Source organism: Hemicordylus capensis, chromosome 2 (assembly GCF_027244095.1).
Source record: "Hemicordylus capensis ecotype Gifberg chromosome 2, rHemCap1.1.pri, whole genome shotgun sequence".
NCBI lineage: Eukaryota > Metazoa > Chordata > Lepidosauria > Squamata > Cordylidae > Hemicordylus > Hemicordylus capensis.
The window spans coordinates 250,972,391-250,989,484 of NC_069658.1; the positions used below are offsets into that span (position 1 = coordinate 250,972,391).

The 17,094-nt window shown below is 44.6% G+C and overlaps 1 protein-coding gene across 2 annotated transcripts; it reads left to right on the forward strand.

Annotated features, from left to right (window-relative positions):
- Positions 1–222: 222 nt before the first annotated feature.
- On the forward strand, positions 223–16,964 carry LOC128343127 (zinc finger protein 90-like). 2 transcript variants are annotated; one of them, XM_053291681.1, is made up of 6 exons: positions 223–424; positions 5,204–5,290; positions 7,279–7,405; positions 10,699–10,827; positions 11,405–11,533; positions 16,610–16,964. In XM_053291681.1, the coding sequence occupies exons 2-6, from the start codon at positions 5,267–5,269 to the stop codon at positions 16,903–16,905; spliced, it is 705 nt and encodes a 234-aa protein (XP_053147656.1). In that variant the 5' UTR covers positions 223–424; positions 5,204–5,266; the 3' UTR covers positions 16,906–16,964. The 2 variants fall into 2 exon arrangements, with proteins under 2 accessions (XP_053147656.1, XP_053147657.1); XM_053291682.1 differs by lacking the exon at positions 223–424 and adding an exon at positions 479–1,172.
- Positions 16,965–17,094: the final 130 nt, after the last annotated feature.

A 17,094-nucleotide genomic window follows, 5' to 3' on the forward strand; every position in this document is an offset into this window, starting at 1 on the left:
TTGAATTTTAATTCATGCCCTGCTGCTTCTAAGTGTGCTAGAGATTTCTGGTTGGCGATGTTGCTGTATTATGAAGTAGCGCCGTTCTACGCATGTTCTTCGGAAGCAAGCCCCACGATGTTCAATAAGACTTGGCAAACTTAAATAAGATCAAATCCCGTGTGGATCTTTGGGCAAAACTAGCAAGGGTCAGAGAAGTGAGCTCTGTGAGTGAGTATTGGGGATGATATCAGCCAGCTATGCTCGGACGGACCGCGCCACGTGGGAATCTGCATCAAAACCTGCGCAGTCTCTCGAGGCCAGGGAGGGTCGGAAGGGGCGGTGTCTTTTTACGTGTGCTGCTACTGCTGCTATTACTCTGCCGTCTTTGCAAACTGTGGAGCGGTTGTTCAGGGCGTTGATTTGCAGGAGCGGCAGCTGCTAGGTAAATGTATATGCGTGTTTCGTCCTTTCTCCAAATCCGGCGAGATGAAGGTTCAGGTTGCAAGCAAAGGAAGGGGCGCGCCTCTGCTGTTGCGCCCCACTTTGAAAGCATCGTGGGTAGAAGGGAGAGAAAGCTGTATCCCCTGCTTGACCAGCCCCCCGCCCCATATGCTCCGCCGTGGAGGAATCGCGTCTACTGGGAAGGGGCGCCAGCTCACAAGCTTTCCCAACAGCTTTTTTGTTTTTGTTTGTACTTCTTCCAAAACCACTCTTTAAGAAGTTTAGCGGCTTTTTCTCCATTTTTCAAATTATCATTTGCTGGCACTTAGTCTTTTTACGTGTACTTTGTTGCTTAGAGAGAGAGAGAGAATTTAGTGTCTGCTTTGTTCTTTTGTAAGCTGCCTTGAGTCTGTTTTGAAAAAGGCGGAATGCAAAACCTACAAAAGGAACGCACGCAGGCGAATGGTTAAAGCCAATACTCAACTGCTGTGCTGAGCGTTTTACTCAGAAACGCTGATTTGGGTGCGGATGCACAGATTGTGTTAATCGGAGTTGCTCTCCTCTAGACCTGGGTTCTCAAACCTGGTTCTGCTGTTTTAAGTAATTTGATGATGTTGGAGATAATCGGAGCTCCTCTCCTAGAACACTTCCCAGCGTGGAAGTGATGAGAGAGAACTTTGCTTGTGGCATATCTCCCTTGAAAAGTGAAAGCCAGACAGAAACTTCTGTTCTGTTTGAGGCGGCACTAGGTATGAGGGTCGGCAACCATGTTTTTTTGTGCGCCGGGCAGCCCCCTTCCCTAGTCATGAACGTGAGGAGATTGATCTCTCCACTGCCTCACCCCAAACTCCTTTTGACCCCAGCCCAGTTAGTTAGTGGCACCTGGTTTTTGTTGTTGTTTTTGCAGGCCTGTAGCCAGCACAAAGGTTTAGGAGAGCCACCAAAAAAGTTGATGGGGAACAGTTTATCTGGCCTCTTAAAGATAGGAACCTAGGAAGCTGCCATATACTGAGTCAGACCATTGGTCTATCTAGCTCAGTATTGTCTTCACAGACTGGCAGCCGCTTCTCCAAGGTTGCAGGCAGGAATCTCTCTCAGCCCTATCTTGGAGAAGCCAGGATAACTTGCAGCCTGAACCACTTGTACTGTTGGAGGAGCATTCATAGGCTGAGCAAAATAATAATATGGGACACAGCTGTGTAGTGCTGCAGGCCTGCCCTGACTTCTTGCCTGTGGCCTCTCCAGAGGCATCTGGTGGGCCACAGCCACTGTGTGAAACAGGATGCTGGACCAGATAGGTCTTGGGCCTGATCCAGCAGGGCTGTTCTAATGCTATTAGGAATGGGGAATGGGAAAGGTTGCAGTCCCTGCACTTTGCCCCCTTCAGGATCTTAGCCCCCTTCAGGATCCAAAGCTCAGATTGATCTGTTTTTGAACAGTTGTATTTAAAGCTATGTCTGTAATTTGTTTAACCCAATAATTAATATGTTTCTTATTTATTTACATTGTATATCCCGCTCTTCCTCCAAGGAGCTCAGAATGGTGTACTACATACACAGAATTGGATGTTTAGAGTAGACCCATTGAAATAATAGTACTTAAATTACAGTGCAGTCCTACTGCTGAATTCAATGGGGCTTACTCCCAGGTAAGTGGGTACAGGATTGCCTATCCTTGAATTCTTGTAAAATAACCCCCCAACCTATTGCATCTTTCTAAGGGGGTGTGTGGCTATGGGGTGTGGCTGTAGGGATGGGCATGTTTGTGGGGGTTGTCATGGAGAACACCTGCACTTTTAAATATATGAATTTAAAAAGTTTGTTTTAGTAATTTGCAGAGTATTTCATCTTTACTATCTGTGGTTAGGTGAGGAAAACATAGTTAGGTCTGGCAAACTATGTTACACCACATCAGATATGCATATGAAGTAGTGCAAAAGTCTACAGAAGCTGCAATTCTATAAAACAGTGACTTTAATGAATTTAATAAGAAGTGTTGAAATTGTAACTCCTTTTATTTAAAAACATTTTCCTTTAAAAAAAATCATTAAACAACTCCAACAATTGTTACTTTTCTTGCCACCTTTTCAAAGCAATATTTTTCTGACCCTTGGTGCAACTAAAATTTTAATCAAGGTAGAAGTGTTGCCTGCACTTTGGCTTGTGAAGAGAGGAAAAATTAATTTTTCTCCAAATCGGGGTGTGTCAGTCAGCTGACCATAATATATTGAAAACATTGAATGTGCCATTTATATATAGCATCAGAACAATTCTCATTATCAAGTATTGAAGTCTAATATTAAAGACAATGCTTAAGAATTTAGCTGCTTACAAAGTAACATTATTATTTATGTTATTGAGACAAAAACCAAGCTGTGCATCATCTGATCTACCTGGATGAGAAGGAGATAGATCATTGTAATGTAACTGCACATAGGACTGTAGCCTTAAAATAATTTATAGACAAAAAGACCCTCAAAGCAGCTCACAAAAGTTAATACAAGTCACACATACAATTCCAATTACAACAATTTGAAGTAGGCATATAGTATTGATATATTATTGAAATAGCCATACAGTATTGATGTCGATGCAAGAGGCGTGGCCAGCAGGCAAGGGGGAAGTGGTGGGGGTGGGATTGGAGTGGTGATAGGCGCTGATTAGAGCCTATCCTTGTGCTGCCAGTGAACTCCCTACACTGCAGAACTGGTCTTCTGGTAGCAAGCATGAATTGTCCCCTTTGCTAAGCAGGGTCTGCCCTGGTTTGCATATGAAAGGGAGACTTGATATGTGAGCACTGTAAGATATTCCCCTCAGGGGATGAAGCCACTCTGGGAAGAGCAGAAGGTTCCATGTTCCCTCCCTGGCTTCTCCAAGATAGGACTGAGAAAGACTCCTGCCTGCAACCTTGGAGAAGCTGCTGCCAGTCTGTGTAGACAATACTGAGCTAGATGGACTGGTAGAAGACAGAACTTGGTAGAAGGCAGCTTCCTATGTTCCTACCTGTATGTGATAAATACTCATTAATTTATTTTTAGGAAACTGTAAGTTGGTATAGCATGTTTATGATGAGATTTAATTTTGGCCATGTTACTTTTTAAATGAAAATTGGAATTCTGGTATTTTATTTACTTTTTTAAAAAGATAGTGCTTAAATAAAAAAATACAATTTTATTTTTAAAAAAAAAATGTTCATCCACCCTGCTCCTAACATCCTTTTTGAGCATTTTACTGTTTTCCCACTTGATTGCAATGAGATTACAACAGTGCATATAACATGACTGAGGATAGCAAGTAACACCTTATTCTAAGGATTAGAGCCAGTGTGGTGTAGTGGTTAGAGAGTTTGACTAGGACCAGGGAGACCTGAGTTCAAATCCCCATTCAGCCATGAAACTCACTGGGTGACTCTGGGTCAGTCACATATCTCTCAGCCCAACCTATCTCACAGGATTGTTGTGAGGAGAAACATAACCATGTACACCACTCTGGGGTCCTTGCAGGAAGAGCAGGATATAAATGTAAAAATGTAATAATAAAATATATATCTTGCATTTCAAAGCATAAACAATTCATTAAAATTCAACCAAATAGTTGAAAATTCCTCTTCTTTACCTTTCTGTTGGAAAAAACCCAGTTCAAATGCTGACAAGGAACACATGTCAGTTATCCAAAGTTGCAGTTCAGGAGTAAAATGTGTCCTTCCAGTGTTGTATTATACTGGAAGGACAAATTTACTGTTACCCAATTCAAGATTAAGACATAATCTAATTAAACTACTGTTTAGCAGTGGTGAAGAAATGTTGGCTCATTTTATCAGCCAGGCCTGATTTACTCGTCAAGCTGTGTTGGTACATTGTTCAACAGGACTTTTTTCACTCATCTGGCATTTTCCACTCGTCACAGACTGGTAGACTAGTGGATTTCTGCAGCCTTGCAGTTTAGGACAGGGGTAGGCAACCTTGGCTTCCAGCAGCTGTTAAACTACAAATCTCATCATCCCATGCCACAGTTTATTGGGCCTACTCCACTGGGGGGGGGGGTGAGATCAGGTGGAATGGAGCAATGCTTTTTCTGCCTAATCTGTTGGCAAGTACTTCTTGGCTCTGCAGGTTGTTTCTCAGAATATTCCTTAGTGCTGCCCATCATGCCATCCCAACAGGTCCAAAATTGCCCCTGAGGTATTGAGTGAGAGCAGGAAATGGACTGTTTGAAATGCACTCTCTGTCAAGAGCCAAGCTCCTAGTAGGTCTTGAACCCGGGACCCAGAATCACAGAATTGGAAAGGACATTGAAAGTCTTCTAGTCCAAACCCTTACTTAGATGTAGGAGTTGACTATACAGCTTCCCTGACCGTGGGCTGTACAGCCTCTGCTTGGAAACTTCCAGCAAAGGAAAGCCTATCACAGCAGCAGACAGAACAGCTCTTACAGTTAGGAAATTCCTCCTAATAATGGCTAGCCTAAACCTGCTTCTTAGCATTTCAACCCATTGGTTCTTGTCCTGCCCTCAGATACAACTGAGAACAGGCCAGGCAGTGATTCTGTCTGTGAGCCACCACCCAGCTTTAGCCCAAGGAGACATCTGCAGGCAAACCAATCAAGGAAGCTTCTTTATACCAACAGGCTAGAGTAGATCAGGAATACTTCCTGGTCAGGCTTACATAAACATTGAGAAAACTGCTCTTGCTGGCTGTGGACTGCCTTTCTTCACCTTGCTCTTTCCACAACTTAAGAGGTGGGAGTTCTGGTGCTTCACTGTAGTAGTTTTCATTCTTGCAGGCAGGCTGTAGAAGAATTTTCTTGACTGTCGTTGGATCTTCCCTTTCTCCTTGGACGAAAAAGATGGCCGCAACAGAGGAAACTCAGGTATGTTATCAGATGAGGGAGTTGGACATGCACTGGTAAGGACAGAGCAAAGTGGTACAGCACATATTTCTCTCTCCTGCTAGAGCTTGGAAACAATAAAGGCATATCTGTTACACCCCAGAGATTTAAAACTGGCTCAGTAGCCATTTCTTCTCCCCATGGAATCCTAGGAACTGTAGTTCTGTGAGAGAAAGGGGCTAGAGATCTCCATTCTAACAGAGCATTCCTGGGGGTGTGTGTGTGTTTTGTTTTGTTTTGTTGCAAAAGCCATGACATTTAAAAGTCGTTTTTAAAAGTTGTTTTCTTTTTGCAAAAGCCATGACATTTGGTATAGAACTGCTAGAAATGTGTAGATATGCTTGTGGGGTTGCCACCTTGGTTTTCTTGGCTCTTCTCTTGTGTTCCTTTTAACATTAGCCTGACACCTTCAGAAATGAAGCAGGTAAAGTTTTCTTTCATATATTTATTTAAATTGTACCCCGCTAACTAGTGCTCAGAGTGGCTCACAAAATTAATAAGTTGGATACAATATAAAACACTAAAAAATAAAATTAATAGAAGTTAAAAGTCCAGGCTAAAATCACATTTAAAAGTTACAGATTTTCTTGGCATGGAGCTAAGGGTTTCCCAGTCTTGGGTCTCCAGATATTATTGAATTGCAACTCCCATCATCTTATTTGGCCATTGTGGCTGGGGATGATGGAAATTGTAGTCCAGCAACACCTGGAGAGCCAAGGTTGGGTTAATCCCTGACATAAGAAATGGGCAAAACTTGACTTTTTTATTCCTTCATGTTGGGCTGCTGTTAGAGGCACAAGAGCAGAGCCAGGAAAGAAAGGTGGTAACCATTGGAGATGTCTTTTCTGCAGAATCTCGGCTGATGAGCATATGGAGCAAAATTAGGTGGAAGAGCTTGGAGGTAGTAGAACAGACTGTACCACTTTTCCTGTGTTTAAAAACTCCCAATGAAATAGCTATAAATGTGAAAAATAATATTTAAAAACATCTATTTTAAGCTATGTTTAAAAAAACTCCAAACAGAAACAGCACAACAGAACTTCTAGTACTTTTTCTAGGTCTAATGTTTTCTTAGTTTGTTAGTTCTTTTCTAGAACTTCTTGGTATGCTAGCTTTTTTGTCTAAATTTGAAGCAGAAGATGTTTAACGTAAGTAGCGTTAAAAAGTGGTTCTTCCCACCTGCTGTCTGAAGTGGGACAATAGTCTGCGTTCTGCTGCGCTGCATGTCTAGATCTAGCCTTGGGGACAAAATATGAGACTTGAATGGAGACTCCAAAAGGTGCTATGGCGATCTTGTGGATTCTTAGAAAAGCACTCGCCCCAGCATATGCTCGAATACTCCGGGCTAGATTCAAGGTGCTGGTCTCGACCTTTAAAGCTCGATGTGGCTTGGGGCCGGGGTACTTGTCAGACCGCATTCGCCCATATGAACCTGCCAGGGCCCTCCATTCATTGTCTCAGGCCCTGCTCATGGCCCTGCCACTAACAGAGATCCTGTTGGCGGGGACTAGAGACAGGGCCTTTTCGGTTATGGCCCCTCAGCTTTGGAACACCCTCCCTGAAGAGCTTTGCCATGCTCCTTCCCTCAGTGTTTTTTAAAAGACAACTAAAAGCACATCTTCTTAAAGAGGCTTTTAAATTCCCCTTCTGTGGTTGTATCTGGTAGGTTCTTTAGTTTTTAGTTTTTATAATTCTCAATGTTTTGCTTTTAAATTTTTTAATCTGAAATTTAATTCTGATTGTGGTTTTTAACCTGACTTTTAACTTATTTGCTTGATTCTATTGCTTTTATTGTATACCATATCTATTTTATTGTTGTGAGCCACACTGAGCAGTAGTGTACTGGAGGGGTGGGGTATAAATATTTTATTATTATTATTATTATTATTATTATACTTTTATACTTTTTATTATATGTATTATACTTAATTATACTTTTCCTGAGAACTTCTTATATCCTCTACTTTCAGGAGTTGGTGACATTTGATGATATAGCAGTCCATTTCTTGAAGTGTGAATGGGTGCTGCTGAATCCCAGTCAGCGGGTTCTGTACAGTGAGGTGATGCAGGAGAATTATACCAATGTGGTCTCACTGGGTAAGGATTCTTCCCTGTGCCTCTGGGAGGAGTGGTAAGATTTGCACAATCAGTTTCTCTTGAAGATCTTAGGTCTCAACCAGCACAAGCTCAGTGTCAGGAAACACTGCGCAAGGGCAAGGAAGGAGTTAAATGGGGAACAAGTGGATGAATAGGGAGCCAACCAATGTCTTTAGCTCAGATTAGCCAGGGAGGCTGCAGTATCATCTATACTGCTATTGCCTATGTAAATTATTCTTATACTTATCTCATGCATTCAGCTTTGCAGAAAAACAATTATCCCCTGTACCTCTCACTTTCTGTAGGCTTTTGGCCCCTTTGTTCCAATGTCTGGGTCCAGCACCTCAGTACTTTAGTTAGTTAACTGGGCATAGTCAGGAAAACTGCTTTATCTCTTACAGCTGTCTGGATTGTTACTGCACTTATCTGTTACATCAGGGTTGAACAGCTTGAGGCTCTCCAGCTCTCTTTGGACCACAGCTCCCATCCTCCCCAGTCACAATGACCATTGCAGTTGGGGATGATGGGAGTTGTAGTCCAAAAACAGCTGCAGAGAACCTTGGGCTCCTGCCTTGCATTTTAAGTTTGCATAAGAATAAGCACTGGCTGAGCACTGACTGTACTTCTTCCATTCCATAGCCCTTGGACCACTTCTTACCATTTTACGCACCCACATGCAGTGAGTGTGAGTTGGTAATGTAGATATAAAATTTTGCGAACTGTGGGAAATGAAGTGTGCAGCTGTGGGTCTTAATGGATTTTGCTGATATGGGATTAAGTGTGCCATGGAAAGTCCCAGAACAGGTTCGATCCCTGGCCTCTCTAGGGTGTTTTTCACACAGGCCTTGCATCTTCTCTGGAATGGAGGGTGTGCGTTCACATATCAGCCGGATTTACCCTGAAGTCCCTGCGACCTATTGAGCAGCACTTCACATGCGATTCGGGTTTTTCACTGCGCGTCAAGAGTGTAGCCCAGTTTTCCATCTGGAGTTTTAAAAAATCCACTTTTGTGTCGGGTTTTTTGGGCAACTTTGAACTTGCAATAAACTCACGGTAAAGCCTGCTGTGTGAAAAACGCCTCGCTAGGGCTGGGAAAGAGCCCAGTCTGACACCCTGGAAAAATGTTGCCCATTGGTGTATACTATAGTATACTGAGCTAGAGGGACAAATGATCTGATTTGTAGAAGGCAGCTTTCCTGAGTTCTTGGGTGGCAATAACTTTAGTGGAGTTAAGCACCAATTTTATATAGATATTAGGGGTGTGCAATTCGGGATTTTGGGTGATTCGGCTCGGACCCGAACCGAATCACCCCTGTTCTGTTTTGTGCCCGAATCTGGGTCACCCGAATCACCCTTGATTCGGTTCGGATTCGGATTTAATCCGAATCCGAATCCGAATCGATTCGGGGGGGTAAAAAGGGGCCCAGGGGCAAAATTTTGGGGTGGGGTGGTAGTGCCCAATGGGTAGAGTCTACCACCCCAATTTCGGGGGGATTGGGCAAAATCCTGATTTTTGGTGAATTTTTAAAGTTTTAGTGACTTTGGGGCAGTTAGGGGGCATAGCATGGGATCTGGGCAAAAGGAGTGGGGTGGGGTGGTAGTGCCTAATGGGTGCAGGCTACCACACCAATTTCAGGGGGATTGGGCCAAGGGCTGATTTTTGGTAAATTTCTGAAAATTTCATGTCTTTGGGGCAGATTGGGGCATATTGGGGCAGAAAGTGGGGCCTGGGGCAGAATAGTGGGGTGGGGTGGTAGTGCCTCATGGGTTCAGGCTACCACCCCCAATTTCAGGGGGTTTGGACAAAGGGCTGATTTTTTGAGAATTTTTGAAGTTTGGGTGTCTTTGGGGCAGATTGGGGGCAGAAAGTGGATCTGCCCCAAAGGAGTGGGGTGGGCTGGTAGTGCCTCATGGGTGGAGGCTACCACCCCCATTTCAGGGGGATTGGGCAGAGGGCTGATTTTTTGAGAATTTTTGAAGTTTGGGTGTCTTTGGGGCAGATTGGGGGCAGAAAGTGGATCTGCCCCAAAGGAGTGGGGTGGGCTGGTAGATAGTGCCTAATGGGTGGAGGCTACCACCCATCCCCAATTTAAGAGTGATTGGGCAGAGGGGTGAATTATGGTGAATTTATTTGTATGAGGTTTGTCTTCATAAGGTGAAGTGTGCTAAATTGATTACTTCCTCATATTATTCATAGTAAAGGAAAGTGTGAAAAAGTGAAAGTGGGGTCATGAGAGTTGTTTAATTGAAAAAAATCTCATTTGCTATGATAGAATGAGAATTCACACCTCAGAAGTTTTTTCTGAGGTGTGAATTCTCATTCTATCATAGCAAATGAGATTTTTTTCAATTAAACAACTCTCATGACCCCACTTTCACTTTTTCACACTTACTATGAATATGAGGAAGTAATCAATTTAGCACACTTCACCTTATGAAGACAAACCTCATACAAATAAATTCACCAGAATTCCCCCCTCTGCCCAATCACTCTTAAATTGGGGATGGGTGGTAGCCTCCACCCATTAGGCACTATCTACCAGCCCACCCCACTCCTTTGGGACAGATCCACTTTCTGCCCCCAATCTGCCCCAAAGACACCCAAACTTCAAAAATTCTCAAAAAAATCAGCCCTCTGCCCAATCCCCCTGAAATGGGGGTGGTAGCCTCCACCCATGAGGCACTACCACCCCACCCCACTATTTTGGGGCAGATCCACTTTCTGCCCCCAAACTGCCCCAAAGTCACTAAAACTTCAAAAATTCTCAAAAAATCAGCCCTTTGTCCAAACCCCCTGAAATTGGGGTGGTAGCCTGAACCCATGAGGCACTACCACCCCACCCCACTATTCTGCCCCAGGCCCCACTTTCTGCCCCAATATTCCCCAATCTGCCCCAAAGACATGAAATTTTCAGAAATTTACCAAAAATCAGCCCTTGGCCCAATCCCCCTGAAATTGGGGTGGTAGCCTGCACCCATTAGGCACTACCACCCCACCCCACTCCTTTTGCTCAGATCCCATGCTATGCCCCCGAACTGCCCCAAAGTCACTAAAACTTTAAAAATTCACCAAAAATCAACCGTGAACCGAATCACCCGAATTTTTCGTGCCCGAAATTCGGGTGATTCGGCTCGTGCCCGAAAAATATCGGGGGACATCGGGGGTGATTCGGTTCGGCCCCGAATCACCCGAAATTGTTCATTTCGGGCACAGATCGTTCTGTGCCCGAAATTTTTTGCACATCCCTAATAGATATGTATATGTATTAAAAAAATGAAACCTTTTCCTTAAGGGGGCCATCCATTTCCCAAACCTGAACTTATTTCCCAGCTGGAACGTGGGGAGGAGCCACTGGTTAGAGACCTCAAGAACTCGAAAGCAGTGAAAGTCCCATTGTGTGCCCGCTCAGGTGAAGGATCAGGTAAAACAGCTTTCAGCGATTATTAGATCCTGAGGGTGGTGCGGTCTTCCCAGTTTAAGGCTCCATTGAAGGAATGTGTCAATTGAATCTGATTAGCCGGGCTGCCACCCTGGTGATGGTTTCAGTGTTGGTTAGACTGGCAGAGCAAACTGCACCCACTCCCACATGTCACTGCAGGAAGACGAGTGAGCTGCTTCTCACTGCTGGTCTGTGGGAGATGGACTAACATTGAATGCTGCAGTTGCAAATATATTGTTGTTGTGCTCCTCATTTCCCCAAGCAGTGAGAACCCCAAGTGATTCTACTACTTGTTTGTTTTCCGTTGCATCAGAGAGCAGTTAAGAGTTCAGGTGTCTTGGTTTTATTTACACGGACTACTGTGGTCTGCTGGTATTGTTTTAAACACTCATTCCAAAGTGTGCATTTGTCCTCTCCCGCTTGTGGAAGTGTGTCAACTTCCAGCGGCAGAGGAGAGATTCCCTTGCCATCAAGGCCTATTTGTTTTTTTTTTAATTCTGGACCACTCACTGGAGAAAGGTTGAGATCAGCACTCACCTGATTCCCGTTGCTTTTTAAGCTTCTTCAGCCACTAGAGCGATGAGGCTAAGCTCTGTGACCCGTACTACCCATCTTGGCATATGGCGGAGAGGCCCAAGTCAACGACGACATTGCCGACCATCATGGTGGATTAACTTCCCAAAACTGGGTGAGTGTCTATACTGTATTGGTGGTACCAACCCTTCCCCATCCACCCCCATGGACTGTTATTGGGTGAGGTTCTCCACAATTCACTGCCTTCTAGATCAGGGCAGTAACTTAGTAGCCCTAGATCAGTGTTTCTCAACCACCGGTCTGCAGATCAGTGCTGGTCCGCAAGGTATTGGGTGCCAGTCTGCGAGGCATCACTAATAAAAATCAACCCCCCCCCCAAAAAAAACCAAACAAATTTCGGACCGGCAGGGGCTTCAGGGAGTCCTTGAAATGAACATTATCCAGCAGCGAGAACTGCCTGGAAATGAGCTCCAGAGAGCAGCCTGAAATTATTCTTGGGGGGCACCTGGGGGTGGGGTTGGGGCCAAGGGAGGCAACCCCATTACTAAGCGCTCTAGGCTCTGTACACACATACCTGTCCCACTCCCCAAATTTACATAGCAGTATCAGTATTCAGTATGTTTAATAAATAGTATTTATAAAGTGCCTAATGTTGTTTAAAGTGCTTTTCAGGTCTCTGCCCCAAATGCTTTACAATCTTCAGTAGAAAAATACCAAAGATAAGCACCTTCTCAGTGACTGCAACTCAGCTGTGAAACTTCTTTACTCGGGAGGTTAGGCAGGCTTACAGATGTGTCACAGATGGTCTTGTTTCCAAAGGAGTTACACCACTCTGGAATCTGATTCGTGTTTTGACTGTTCTGATAACTAGTGTTTTTATTGGCTGATTTTATGTTTCTGGAGGGGTAGCTGTGCTAATCTATAGTAACAAAAGAAGTCTTGTGGTGTCTTAAAGATGAATCTGTATGTAGCGTAAGCTTCTGTGTACTACAGTCCACTCCTTGGAGGCATGATCCTCAGTAGATGGTGTGTGCATGTAGTCCTATTCACAAGTTAAATTCAATGCATGCACAATCTATGTATATTCATACAAATCTGTACGCACATACAATCATAGGTTCATAGGAAGCTGATTTATACCAAGTCAGAGCATAGGCCCGTCTAGCTCATGGTTGTCTACTCTGACTGAGAGTGGCTTCTCCGAGGTTTTAGGCAGGAGCCTTTCTCAGCCCTGCCTGGAGATGCCAGGGGTTGAACCTGATTCCGCTGAGCTGCAGGCCCATCTCCATTCATTCACACATTATGTTCAGCACACATACTGCAGTGCACTTCCTAGTTATACTCTGCATTTGAGGGAGCCTGTGCCCTTGTTCACTTTTTAAGTGAACAGATACCTGAATGCACATACAACATAATGTCCCAATAGGGCTTGTGTGTGTATATACAGAGAGAGAGATGTGCACACACATCTAGGTACCACCTCTCCAGGAGGCTTTACAGAAAGGGCTGTTACCCCGAATCTCCTCCGGAAGAGAGTGCGTTCACATACCAGCCAAACTTACCCCGAAGTCCATTCAAGATCCTTGGAAGCACTCCACACACAAATCAAGTTTTGTCTTGCAAACTGTAGCTTATCTCGATGTATTTCCAGGTTTTTAAAATGCTGGCTTTACGCATGTTTTTCTGAAAACACTGGAGCAAATAGGGACAGGCACTGATGTAGAATTATTAACATAAGAGGGATATACTCCTATAGGAATGCAGATATAGGCTTTAGAAATATCTCCCCCCACCCCATTGGCTAGAAGGAAAATACGGAGGCATGCGATGTGAACGTGCACCAAAAAGAAACCCAAGAGCAGAGGGGAGGGGCTGCTTCCCTCAATGCCGTGAGTGTAATTCAAAGTGGCTTTGCTCAACATTTACTCCGCAGCATGAAGCCATGTGTGAATAACTCCCTGGTGTCACTTGTTAAATCCCTCCTCATAACTTGTTTTTAGCCTACTTTCCAGTAGGCTTATCAGATCACCTGACATTCCGTGTGTGTATGTCATCAACTTCACAATGCCTGGACCAATACGAACCAAATTGGGTACAGTTGTAGAGACATCTCAACTGTTTAGTTGGTGATGCTGTCATCCACCCTGATTCAAGATGGCAGATGCGTAAACGTTTGAGGGGCAAGAGGCCCACAAGTGGTCTAACTTGTGGGCCACCTAACTGGTTTGAACCAAATTTAGTCCAGTTGTATGGATAGTGAAAGGAAAGTAGGCAGATTAGTTCTTACTAGAACAACTTATTTTCCTTTGTAAGCAGCCTGGGACAGGGAGTTTGTTTATTTATTAAAATTTTCTTATATACCGCCTCCTCCGAATACTCTAGGTGGTGGACAACAACAATACCAATAGCAATTAAAAAAATTAAAGGACAAACGCCTGGCAAAACAGGTAGGTCTTAAGGGCCTTAAAAGCAGCTAGGGAGGGGGCTGAACGAATCTAGAGGGGAAGAGTGTTCCAAAGAAGAGGGGTGGCCACAGAGAAGGCACTCCTACAGGCCCAGGCTCCATGCACTACACTAGGGCCCAGGACACTAAGTAGGGCCAGCTGAGAAGACCTCACAGGACGGGATACAACAGGCTGAGAGAGGTGATCCCATAGGTGTACAGGTGCTAAGCCCTTAAGGGTTTTGTAGGTGAGAACTGGTGCTCAGGACCCGGAAGCGAACACGCAACCAGTGCAGTGAGCATAAAAGAGGTGTGACACCTATCAAATCTACGGCCACCCATGAGGAGGCAGGCTGCTGCATTCTGGACTAGTTGAAGCTTCCAAATCGTTTTCAAAGGCAACCCTAGGTAGAGCGTGTTACAGTAACCCAAACGAGAGGTAACAGAGGCTACAGAGGTCACTGTTGCCCAGGCCTGCTGATCGAGAAAAGGCCATAACTGGCGAACCAACCGAAGCTGGGCAAAGGCACCCCTGGCCATGGCCTCCACCTGCTGTTCAAGCAGGAGCCGTGAGTCCAGAAGGACCCCCACATCATGAAGCGTCTCTCTCTCAAGGGAAGCGCAACCCTGTCAAGAGATAAACTCACACATGGCAATTGGCCAGATCGCAGACTGAACAAGAGCAACTTGGTCTTGGATGGATTAAGCCTGAGCTTGTTTTGGCCCATCCAGGTCCTGATAGCCTCTAGGCACTGAGCCAGCACATGGAGGACATCACCTGTTTGGCCAGGGGTAGAGATATAAAGCTGAGTATCATCAGCATATTGATGAAAACTTACCCCAAACTGACAGATCACTGGGCCCAGCAGCTTCATGTAGATGTTAAAGAGAATGGGAGCAAGGACCAAGCCCTTGCTTGGGAGGGAGTTGTCCTCATACTTCATAAAGTGCCATAGATATCAATGGGATGATGATGATGATGATGATGATGATAGACAGAATAGAAGGAAATCAAGTCCTACGAGGAACGGTTGGAGGAGCTGGGTATGTTTAGCTTGGAGAAAAGGGGATTAAGTGGGGATATGATTGCTGTTGAGAGCAGGACTAGAACCATTGGGTTGAAATGACAAGGAAGCAGATGCAGAAGTTGAATGGAAGAGCTGTTGGACAATGGAACAGGCTGCCTTTTGCAGTGGTGGGCTCTACTTCACTGGCAGCTTTCAAACAGAGGATGGGCAGCCATCTGTTAAGGATGCTGTTGCAGCTCCCTCCACTGAGCAGGGGTTTGGACTGGAGTCTTCCAGAGTCCCTTTCAATTCCAACATTCTGTGATTCCGTGAATAGTTCTTAAAACAAGAGTGGACAAAGGAGAGATTGTGGTCATCTGATGAACCGCTGGCCAGTTCCCAGTTGACCTCATTTTTTGCTGGAGCAGTTTCAAAGAATGTGGTACTGGGTGGCCTCCAAGGCCTTCCTTGGAGGCCTTCAAGGTGCTTTGCAGATTACATGCCACAACAGTGTCACTATATATCCATTAAATGTGGTTCTGTACTGCCTGTGTTTCGACATTGCAGGCCGTGCACTGTCAGCAAGGTGCTGTTTACATTTCCAATGCCGCCTTTCGGATTTTATCCCTGTGTTTTAGTACTACGATGTTGCATGTTCATCACAAAAAAAATTAGCTGTATTGTCCTGGTGTCGGAGGGTTGCGCAAGCTATTGATGTTTTCAAAACGATCCTGCCAAGCTGAAGCAAATTACTGCTGAATAATGTAATCTGGAAAACGCCCAGGAGAGCCTTAAATATCCAACTTTTTAGCCTGGCTTTTAATGATACCTAGTTTTAATTGTAATTTTAATCTGCTATTGATTGATTGATTGATCGATCGTAAACCACCCTGAGCCACTTTAGGAAGGGCAGTATATCTATATATCAGATAAATAACTAGCCTGGTTCAGAAGATACACTTATTGTGTTAAGCAAGAGTGCATGATGACAGAGAGCACTTCATAGTCAAGCCCTAACTGATCTGTGTTAATTTTTGAATGTGCAGTCTGCTTTATAAACTTAATACAGGTTGCTGGAGTATAGGAATTCTATAATGTTTTTTTTAAAATGTGGACCACACAAGACTAAACTAGTCAGTTTATGAGCACCATTCAGATATTATTCTGTATGTGCATATAGGTATATGTATATAAGTACATATTTTATGTGAATGACTGTACACTTTAAAAATGAACCTGGTTACAGGCCCCTCAGATGCAGGGTACCATCTCCTGCTAACTGAGCAAAGAGGCATCTTTTTAAAGTGGTGATTCTCTTTATTTAGCAGGGGGAGAGCAACTGGCCCTATCCATCCCCAGCACAGCATCCCTCCAGTGGCTGTTGCTGGTGTCTCTTATGTTTCTTTATAAGATTGTGAGCCCTTTGGGGACAGGGAGTCATTTTATTTATATCTGTATAAACCGCTTTGGCAACTTCGGTTAAAAAACGGTTTATCAATGGTCGTCGTATTCATATAGGAAGCGTACTGCTGTATGTGCATTGAATACAACATGTTAATTGTACATGTGTATAGATCTGTGCATGCATATACTAACATGGATTGGACATAATGTGCCTAGGGCTCTGGTTTTTAAAAAATGAGATCTTGGAGCAGCTAAGGCTGATTAGAGTTAAAGGAAAGGCTGTAGTGAGAGATAAGGGCCCTCAGTCTGGGGTGTTACTTCTAATGTGGCTCTGTGTCTCACCACTCTGCGTGCGTATCTCTTTCCCCGTTCCCAGTCTTCTCTCTGAAAGACAGAATTCTGAAGGCAGTTCAGTCTCTCAAGTCTAGCCGCTGCCAGATTCAAGAGTTGCTGTCACAATCCCTGCATCACCAGCAATGGATCCAGGAGCAACTGGGAGAACTGCTTAGACTTCTGCAACTAAACCATGAGGAGGACCGGAAGAATGAGCAGGACCTGGATGGCAGACGCCTGGACCACCTTGAACTGCGGCTGGACAGGTTGCACATGTGCATGCTTGCCACCCTGGCGGCAACAGGGATGGAGAGATCTGCTCCTGCCCTCCTAAGCTGATTTCAGATTGACGCTGACTAGGGATGTGCATGGTCTGGACTGGTCTGAACCGGCACCGAGGGGGGGTCTACCTTTAAGGGCGGGGGGGTGTAGAACTTCCCCCTCCTGCCGCTCTTCCCCCTCCAGCGCTGTAGTTTATAGCGAAGTTTTTGGGGCGGCAGTGTTCCTTGCTGCTGCCCCTGCCCCCGT